Source organism: Lycorma delicatula, chromosome 6 (assembly GCF_047948215.1).
Source record: "Lycorma delicatula isolate Av1 chromosome 6, ASM4794821v1, whole genome shotgun sequence".
Taxonomy (NCBI): Eukaryota; Metazoa; Arthropoda; class Insecta; order Hemiptera; family Fulgoridae; genus Lycorma; species Lycorma delicatula.
In genome coordinates this window covers 118040453-118051809 of record NC_134460.1, presented here as the reverse complement: position 1 = coordinate 118051809, position 11357 = coordinate 118040453, and the positions used below count along the sequence as shown (strand labels likewise).

Here is an 11357-nt window from a genome sequence, read left to right as displayed (position 1 = left end):
ATTTGTGACTAATGTGTATGAGATGGTTGACAATGTGTTAGTGTAGAAGGCTTATTGTACAGTTAGAGTAGTTCACTTTATATATTCCATAAGTATTGCGTTCTGTGTCAGTAAGTGTGCTACATCTTATTATGTGTTAGGTATCTTATACATTGAGCTCTTCTATGTGGATTTAAAGTGTCATTTGTATGTTGAATTGCTAGCCAATCATACATCTAAAAATACATAGTTTATGTTAGATTGGGTGCTTGAGAGCTTATGACATTGTTGGCTTTTTGTGTAGTTTATATAAGATTTTTTTGGTTCTTCAAATGTTTAGAGGCCAAGAACTTTTTTCTTCATGATATCGTCATATAAGCTTAAAGCTTGTGCGTGGAATATGAAAATGGAATTCTTTAGCGTATAAAAAATGTCATGCCTGACTGGGATTCATTCACGTACTTCATGTTGCAGGATGATTTGTGATATATTTTGTTTACATGAGTGTGTATATATATAGTTGTTCATGTTTTGGTAAAAGATAACATTACGATACAAGTTTTAAAAATATAAATATTTTAAAGTTTTTGTTTGGTTTGTAATTTAAGAAGTTCATAGTTGTAAGTAATTCATAGATTTTATAAATATACTTCTTAAATTAGTAATTTGTTATTGTGTGCAAATGTTACTTTCTGAGCATGTTTGATGTTTGCGAATAAACTCATTGGTTGAGTTTTAGAAACAGAAATATCTTAGATCTGTGAAATAATAGTTTGAATCCTTGGGAGATTTAGCACAGTTGCTCATTCTCCTAGTACCATTATCCTTTAGTCCATTTTCATAAAGACTTTTTGGTATTATAACCTTAGTGGTCTAGCAGACCCTATAGTTAATAATGTACTTTTAAGCATTTGATGCTGAAAGGCAGAATAATTATTTTAAATGCATTATTTTCTGGCAATTAATTTGAAGTAAAATTGAACATCATACATTTATGATTGATTTATAGTATTTGTTTATAACTATAAATTAAATGTTTTTAAGTTTACTATAAAACCTTTCCAAAACAATAGCTTTTGATTTTAGATTAAATAAAATAATTTTATTGTTGTTATTATCATCATATAATAATGCTTCCAGAACTATAAATCAACAGACTATAAGTTCAAAACAAAACAACTTGCAAAACAATTACATAAATCTAAATGTAAGGAATTAAAACATCACTTCAGTTTAAATGAATACATAATCCCGTTAATATTGTACTTTCCCCCTTAAATTACTGTACTTTATTATAACACCAAGGAAAGAATCGAGTCTACTACTTTACAGAGTAAATTCATCATGTCTCTCTACCTTTTGACACTGCAAGCAATTGAATGTTACTGATTATCACAAATCTGTGCAAGTAGAAGTGACTCTGTAAAAGACTATAAAGTTGTATTGTTATAACATATTGTATTACAGCATTCTTCACATAATGTACTACTATTCATCTTATAATTATAAAAAAAATCTAGCCTCTGCTTAATAAAATTTTATCATGTTATATTTAATAGTATACTGTTTTTGTTGGCAAAGTTTTGTGTTTGTGACTGTTTGATTATTCCACTAATAATGAATACTCACAAATAAGAGTATTATCACACCCACAAAATAATGTATTTTCCCATAATTAATTGATGTCTTATTTTACCAATCATGGGACTTGGTGTCTCCAAATGTATTTTGGTACTAGAAGTTGCTTTGCATACTTAGAAATCATAATTATTCTTCTGCAGTTCACAAAGTTCTAAAAATGTATCCATGTTCCTGACAGTACCTTCTTTCAATAGCAGTTTAATGACAACTTGGTCAACTAGATTTATAGGAATGATAGAGTGGAACACAAGAGTGCAGAATACATTGCCGCCCTATTTATTGCAGTGCCTGGAAAATATTTTTTCCTGCTGCTGGATGATTCTTATTCAGTGGGTTAAGTGAATGATAATGAGTATTTAATTGAATAAATGATAGGATTGTGTTCTGATCCTTTTCTTGATCTTAGATCAAGAAATTAACAGTTGTGAGTGCTTGGAAGAGTTGCTTTATTCTCCCAGTGCCTTTCCTTTTTCTTTTCCTTTTTTTAGTTCAACTTCTTAAGAATTTTTGATACTGTAGCCATTTTTTTTGTATGCTGTCATAAGTATCCCCTCTTGCTTTTTTGCTGGTTTTCTTTTAATCTCTGTTGTGCTAGTTTTATACTTTTACAATCGATAACCTTCGAAAACTGTAAGCACTTAAAAGGCCGTAGTAGTGGAAAGTATAGGTCATATAAGTTCATCGTAACTATAATTTAACTATCTCTTCTTTCCTACAGGATCGTCTCCTTTTTTTATTCTTCTGAAGTTAGGATTGGTATGTGTACACGCATATTGCGACATTCAGGTTGTCGTGTAGATCATCGCACTCAAATTCTTTACCTTCCACTTACTCAAAGGTTCAGCTGTGAGGGTTTGGATCGGGAGGATAGGTTGATGGAACGGTCAGTTATTTATAACAAAGTTAAAAAAAAACGAGTATTAACGCACCTTGTGTTAGAAAAGTTAATTAAAGAGCTACCCGGTACTTCATTTGGTTTCTTGACTGAGAGCTTCTGATAAATAATTTTTTAATTTAATTCGATAAATCGTTTTCATCATCAGAATAACCTGTTTCAAGTTTAGCACATGAGATTATTAAAATATCAAACTTTTTATTATATATTTTTCTGTTAAGTTCCCCTACCGCTACAATAAATTAAATTATTTATTACCATTATCTTTAAATAATTTTGCACGAAATGCTATATACATTGTTTGTTCACATACAAAAAAATAAAAATACATGAATTAACAATGCGTAGAATAGCTTGTGTTGTATGTTAATATAATCGTGCGATTTAAACCTCTTTGTTCGTAAGAACTACCTACCATTAGTTTCATGGTTATTGCTTAAATTTTAGAGCTTGTACATGTAACCGTTGGTCCAATGTGACGGTTACATGTAGCAATAGTTTTTGTTATCTCTTATTTTTCTGCTTATTTAAATTTTTGTTTTCATTCTATTTGGAATAATGACCACTACTCGTACAAAATGGTGACTTCGAATGAAAGAGACTTTATTTCGTGGATAATAAGTATTTTTACATTCAGAAGTGACTATTTTTCTACAGCATTCAGTCTGGGGTTAATATATCTTATAGCAAAAACGTTACTGGGCCCTGTGATTAGAGGAATGCAGAAATGTAATCCAGTGATAGTCGATAACGCGGAGCAATGTGTCACAGCCGTATCAACATTAAGAACGTAAGTTAATACTAAAATGTTTATACTTGAATGAAAAATTTGATGTAAATTCAGAATTTTACTCCTAATTTTGAGACTAAAAGAATTTCCAAAATCACTACAGAAGGGTCAAAATCGTATTGAAAGAAAACATGTTCACTACAGATGTTAAATGCTTGTTACTTAATTTAATGATGAATTACAAATTAAATTGTGTTTTGCAGAAAATGCAGTTCGTTTCGTGTTCTTGGTATGGACTGTGAATGGCTGCCTGAAAATAAAGGATCGAGTAAAGTGGCGTTACTACAGTTGGCTTCCATTGATGGATATGTTTCACTTTTTCGATTATGCAACATTGGTTATGTACCAGACTGCCTTAAAGTAAGTACTTATCAAAATTTTATACTCTAAAGACCATTTTATATTGTAAGTAATTTAAAATTAAGAACTTTTGACATTGCAAATCAAACCAGATTTTAAAAATATATTTTGAATGACTTCAAAATGTGTTGAGTTGCACATTGAGAACATTTTAGCGACTGTTATTATTATTATTATTTTACCCTTGTATCAGCCCTGCTGCAGAGTTAGATTTTACACGATTTCAATTGAATGTATTTACTTCGCTTGCGTTAGCCTTCTTTGTTTATAAATTTTAGAATTTTTGAGTGTGTTAATGTATGGGTTCTTTTTGGTGTAGAATATTGATATTGTTCTCAAATTTTATTGTATGGATGGATGGTGCATGGTGACTTGTGTTTGTATTAATGTAGTGGTGATCTACTGCTGTAGGTAGTTCTTAGATGGTGTCACTGAAACGCTATATTAAAATAAGAAAATAAATAAATATAATATAACCAAACTTAACCTACGCTTTCTTCACTTCCTAATCAAGGTTAGTGAACATAGGGTAAGTTTGGATTATATTTATAATTTTATTTATTTATTTGTGTTTATATGAAACTGCATCCAATTTGACCAATATAAAATATTGTGCCGTTGGAATAGCTCAGTATATGTATCCAGGAACAGAGCAGTTTGATTATTGTGTTGTGTGAATAGTGATTTTATTTGATTTCTGAAGGCCACAATTTGTTTTATCCAGAATTTTGAAGTTTGAGAACCACTTTCTCAGAATTTTTTTTGATGAATGGTAAGCTATGTTATTTACACTGCGGTTTTTGTAAAAGTACAGCATATGATTTAAATATAAACATTTCTCTTATATAACCTATAGTTGTAAAAGAATTGCATAATAAATATGTCAAGTTTCAAGAAAAATGAAGTGTTCATTTTACCTTTTTAATTTCATTTTTATTTACCCTAATAATACTTTTATTTTTGAAAATTTATTATTTCTAGTAAAGCAGGTAAATTATTATATTTAACGAATCCCTTGCAGTATAAAGAGTTGGAGATTTTTGTGGTTCATTGCCTTTATGTAATAATTGTTCTTTTATTTGATATCATATTGATGCTGATCCCTATTTTTTAATTATCAGTTAAATTTGATGACATTAGCCTGATCCTCATCTTAGGAAAAGAAAAAAAAAACCATTAAAATTAATAGTAAAAAAAAAAAAAATTGTAAAAGTCATTGTTTAAGCTTGTCACAGATTCTTGGATTTGATAAGGTACATTATTTAATAGTCTTATACATTTATTTTGTAATACTAATTTTTGACATTAAAAAGTTTTAGAATTGTGCAACAGTATTGGAAGTAAGGCACAATAATATTATTAATTTAGATTAATTTATTTGTTTTATATAACCAAAATGCATTTTAGAAATCCGATTATTGTCTGGACATATCTAAGTATTGGATTTTTCTAACTTCTACAAAATTTCACCCTGTAATGATTAACCAAATTACACAATTCTTATTGTTTTTCTTGTGACATTGTGTAAACTAAACATTTTATAGTGTTAACTTGTACATGGTGTTTAAATGAAATATTGTGAATGAGAATGTATTTGTTACTGGATTTCTGTAGATTATTTCAAAAGTAAAGCTGTATTGTTAAATTTGTAATGTATTAAATGTGAATTACATTAGCAGTAGTTGCACTTACGCTTTTAGCTATTTCGATGAGTTGATATAGAATTGAAAATAATTACCCAGTAAATGTCTGATCAGACACTAAAGTACATGTAGTTGACCCAAAAGTTGCTTTATTCCTTATTTCTTTCATATAGCTTTCATATCTAGATTTGATTTTGTTGAAAATATTTCTCATTGGCACTGATATATCACCAGAACATTGAAAAATCCCACTGTGTGTGGAGTGCAAGCCCTCTTTGAATATCTCACTATTGCTAAAAATGAAAAGCCTGCTATCATCTAAAACAAAATTATTTCTGATTATGGCGATGTGATGTCAAGTGGTGTAAGTAGTACTGTATTGTAAGTGTATGTATTCATGATGAACAGAAGAGTAGAAGACTTTCGATTGTGACGGATGAGTTGGTTGGCAAACTCAAACAACTGATTCATGAAAATTGCTGTATGACTATGGATGAACTTCTTGAAATGAGTCCAGAAGTCAATCAGTCTTTGCTGTATAGAATTGTAACCAACAGTTTGAATCTTGAAAACTGTGCATGTGGAAGTATTAAAAATGTTAAAAGAACACAAAACAAATCGATTTCATTGTGCTCAGTAGTTTCTCGACCATTATGAGTTCAAGGATGAAGAATTCCTCAATTCTATTGTGGCTGGGGATGAAACCAGGGTGGCCCATTAGACACCAGAATCCAAATGGTAATCTATGTAGTGGTGGCATACTGGTTCCCTATTGTTATAAAAGTTCAAAATGCAAAAAAATCATGCCAACATTTTTCTGGAATTGAAAAGAAATTTTGCTTATCGATTTTTTTTTACTCAGATGCTTTTTAGCTGATGAAGAGGTGAAGAATGTCGTGTGAATGGTCAAAAGAGATGGCAGTGGGAATGTGTAACACAGGAATACAAAAGTTTATACCCTAGCTGACCAAATGCTTGTTACTAAATGATAGTATGTAGAAAAATAGTGGTATACTTGTGCAATATGTCATGTAAGTTTCATTAATAAATATGGATTTTTTAATTCTTGTAAAATGTAACCTTTTTGAACATACCATATAGAAAGTGCTTTTTGTTTTGAGTGGTGGGGTTAGGGATTTGTATAGTTCCTGATGTTCTAGGTTCTTACTAAACATGTGCAGTACGACATACAATGGTTTCAATCTAATTTCTGCTGTAGTTATTTTTTATTGAATTTTGTACTCTTTAAAAATTAATTACTTTTTGTGATTCTTAAGTAATTTTCTCTACTTCTTTTTCTTGAAACATAAAATACTTTTATCATTGATAAATAATTTCTTTCTCTCTCTCCAGATTTTGTTTTTCTTTTTATTTTTGCAATTATTTCTAGAATAATACATTCAGTTAATGTACTTTACAATTGGTACCAATTTCAAACTTTTACAGTATAATCAGTATATAATAATATATTATATTGGTAACATCAGTATAAAAAATAACTGTGCCAGCATTTACTATTTAAGGTTTGTTTATCGAATACTGGTATTTCATGCTATTTTCCAATTTTGTGAAACCAGAATTTTCTAAGGTAAAATACTGGTATTTTCTGTATTAGCTATAAAAAATAAATATTTCTTTTTTATTAAAGGTTTATTTTAACTTATTGGGCATCTATTGTTGTTTGAAGTACGTATTTTTTTTCATCGATATGGCAGTATCAACATTAATCATTTGCTGTTTCACTTCCTTTCTGATCTCCTCTCTTTGCATAATGTCAAAGTCAAGTAAGAAGCATGTATGAAACCTAACGTCACATTTAATGTTGTCATAGTAAAACGGCTTGTAGTATTTAAATGTTTAAACATTTAGATAGATATTTTTTAAAGTGGCAAGTTCCTTTTTCACAAATAAGTACACATTTTGTAATATACTTTATAGTTCAAAATATTTATATTTATAACGTATATGTTTTGAGTTTTATTTATCCATAATGAATAATAATGACTTCAAAGAACATAAAAAATCTGCTGATAATATTTTGGCTTGGTTTTACTATTTATATGATGGAAAAAATGTGCCAACAAGATGCAAAACATGTTCAAGGATTATTAAAGTTTTTGGAGGAAGTACAAGTGGACTACAAACACATTTAAAAACACAGCATAACATTAATTTATTAAAAAGAAGAGAATTTAAGAAATTCTGACTCGCCAAAAAATTATATTACTAAGCCAAAGACATCACAAATTACAGATGTTTTTAATAAAAAAATGTTTGCTTTGATGAAGTTTTATCTAGAACAACAGCATTAGATTGTTTGTCATTCAGAGTGTTTTGTACCTCAATTGAATTGAGAAAGTCATTATTGCAAGATATTTCAAAAATAAACCAAAATATGTAAATACTATTAGAAGAACTGTTATAAACTATAGTAACAGTGCAATTGAAAAAAGAATTAAAATGAAATTGAACAAAATTTAACCTCACATTTAATGAGTGGACAAGAGTACGAAATAGACATTATTTAAATATAAATGTTTTTTTCAGAAAAGAAAATTTAGGATATAGGACTCACACACGTTTCAGGAAGTATACCAGCTACAAAATGTGTAGAAGTAGTTAAGTGCAAATTGGAGGAACATGGATTATCTCTGAAAGAAAATATTGTCTGCGTAACTACTGAAGGAGGAACAGTGATGGAAAAAGTTGGGAAGTTGATTGATGCAAGTCAGCAATTATGTTATGCTCATGAAATTCCACTGGAAGTAGTAAGTGTGCTATATCAAGATAATTAAGAAGCAAAATACTCTAGATTTAGAATCTTCTGATTTTGACTTTGAAGAGAGTGACAATGAAGAAGATAATAGTAATGAGGTCGAAATATTAACTTACTAAGGACTGGTTCCTATAATTAAGAAAATTCAAAAAGTTGTTAAGATATTTAAACGTTCCCTTACTAAAAATGCTGTTTTGCAAAAATATATATTTACTGAAATGAAAAAAGAACCTTTGTTAATGTTAGATTCTTAAACACCCTGGAAGAGTTTGCTATTAATGATGGAATGATTTTTTAAATTAAAAAATCCATTTCAGAGAGCATTAATTGATTTAAATTTACAAATTAATTTTTCAGATATTGAATTCAATTTAATATCTAAAACTGTATCAGCTCTGCTTTCAATAAAGCTAGCTGTAGAGGCACTATGTTGGAAGGATTCCATTTTATTAGCAGCAAATGCAACAATAAATTTTGTTACAATCACTTAAAGATCATGACACGATCAGTAATTATACAGTGCATTGAAAATTTGCACGGAAGAACAACATAGTGAAATAGAAAATATTTTAAGGTATTTTCATAATTATAAAACGAAAAGGAAGAAAAGAGGCTAACAAGCTCAAACTTAATAAATTTAAACATTTATGAAAAGCAAACACAAACCTAACCAGTGGAATTCATTGAAGATGATGTTGATGTTAATATCGTAAAAGAATTGTCTCTTGAGAAAAAATTACAATTAGCTATAAATAAAAAAATTGCCAGAAACAATAATATAAAAAATAAATTTATCCAAAACAGTCAGACACAAGACCGAGTTGTTAGAAGATGGACTTTGAGGCAAATATTTAGAGGAAGTATATCACTAATTAGTTGTACTACCAACCAGCGTGTATGCAAAAAGAGCATTGTCAACTGCAGGTAATTGGTGCACAAAGGTACATTCCAGGCTTAATGACAGTTCAATAGATGCATTATGTATTTTACGATCACATTTCAAAAATATGCAGTTGGTAAATTAGTTATTTTTTTGTATCAGTAGATATATAATAGAATACACAACAAAACTTTTAAGTGATATTTATTCTTAATAATAATAATACTGTATGTTTTTTCCTTTATTGTATTGTAATACTGTAATGGTTATTTTTTATATTATATTTTTTGTTTCTAATGTTATTAATTATTATTTTATTGCTCTTAATAATAGTAATATTTGATTATAAAATTTGTTCCTTTATTTTTTATTTGTACATAACAAAATTGTTTGTATTTTTATAGTTTATTCATTTTTTGTGTAAAACTAATAAATATGGCAAAGAAACAACTGTGTTTTTGTGCCTTTTTTGAAAAATTCCGAATATCTGTATTAACACCAGTATTCTGGAACACCTTTTAAAAAAATACAGAATACTAGTAATGCATTTTTGGTCTGGTGTTGCAATCGCTAGTTATGTTTAAAGAATGTATTTTCATAAGTTATAATGGTCATTATATGTTTAATATTTTAATTTAATTTATATTACATTGTTGAAGAATGTATGTAAATGTTATTTGTATGAAGTATAAATTTGGACTGAATGATATTAGAATTTAGATACATTGTTCCATAATATAATATAAATTGAATTAAAATGTGAAACATATAATGATCATTATAACTTATGAAAATATATTCTTTAAATGTAACTGAACGGTGTATTTTATTTACTACTAAAAATATGAACCAGCAAGGTTAATATACAAAATAAATACACCTAACCAAAGTATGGCATCAAGGCAGTTTTTTTTTTGAACATTTTTTGATCCTCTGACCGTGGATATTGAAGGTTCTACAATTCAGTACTTTAATTTATGATTAATACCAGAGAAAGGAATTATTGGAGGTTCAGATATAATTCAACATTGGAATTGAGTTTGCAACAATTCATATTATATCATTTTAATTATTCATATTTAATTTATCTTTATTAATATTATTATCATCAAAGAGCAATTGCTATATAGAGAAGTACTTTTCATTAACTTTAATTTAATTGTGAAGTAAATAAAGAATGATACTGTAAAACATAACACTATTTCAACTATTTTATCAAAGTGTTTTTTAGGCATTGTAGAAATAATATTGATAAATTAGTTTATCAGTAGTTGATAACAACACAGGACCAGTGCCATCATCAATGGGATATTTTAAATTAACTGCCCTTTCTACAGTAGTAATTTATGCTATCGTAATTATTGTCATGTCAGATATTGTAAAACAGAAATAAATATTTCTTGTTATAATCACATTAACCACTGGCTCAAAACAAACTAATAGTAACTTACTGAGACAAGTTTTCTTGCATGAAACAGAAATGAGCTCATATCAACATGAAACCAAATGTTCTGAGAGTGGACTTATTACAAGGCTTCAGATGTTATTTGAAAACACTTTAGATAGTTATTTCCTTCAAACATTTCATATTGTAATCCTACACCTATTTCAGAATTCAAAACATGATTCAAACATGGTTTAAATAAAGAGAATAATTTAGAATTTAAACATTTTGATCAAGATAGAAAAAATCAGTTACAGGAAGATAACTAAAAATGTTAATGTTGATTTATTGATTTGACATATAAATAAAATATAGTAATTTAACATATAAATTGTTTAAACTGAGTAGTGAGCACAATCATGTATTTGATATTGACAGAAATGGCAAAAGGTGGCCGAAATGACTTTATCAAACTCTGTGGGTTTAAAAAAAACTGTTATGGAGATTTTAAATGTCTTCTATTCATTAACAATAAATATAGATTAGATTTTGCTGTTGAGAAATTATTATTATAATATGAAATTTTATTAAATTTACAAACATACCTTTTATGATGAAATATTATTAGAGTCCTCACATATTTACAGTAATGTAAGGTTTTTATTGAATTTACCATTTTGTTTGAATCCGCATCAATTCAACTGATTATGAATTATAAGAACGATATAAACATTAAAGAAAATAATTTTTTATCTGCTTTAAAATTTAATTTAAAGCATAACAAGTTTTGGCTATGAAAGATTTATGATTGATATGAATGACAGGAGTATCAGTATAGGTGTGCTGCTTATTTATTTAGATAACAATTAAGGAAAAACATTCTTTGGAGGTTCAATATGGGCAAAAGAAAACAGTTGTAATGGATTAAGGTCAACAATTAATGATAAAAAACCATTAAGGGTAGAATAGAAGTGGGTCTATAATCCTGATCTAGTAGTAAAATTTATCT

At 28.2% G+C, this 11357-nt stretch overlaps 1 protein-coding gene across 1 annotated transcript in view; it reads left to right on the top strand.

Annotated features, from left to right (window-relative positions):
* Positions 1–2908: 2908 nt before the first annotated feature.
* The window catches only part of Exd2 (Exonuclease 3'-5' domain-containing 2), a 46016-nt gene continuing 37567 nt past the window's right edge, over positions 2909–11357 (top strand). Inside the window, exons 1-2 of the mRNA XM_075368412.1 lie at positions 2909–3305; positions 3509–3665. Of these exons, the coding sequence (XP_075224527.1) occupies positions 3094–3305; positions 3509–3665 (369 nt within the window). The 5' untranslated portion in view covers positions 2909–3093. The remainder of the gene's footprint in view (positions 3306–3508; positions 3666–11357) is intronic.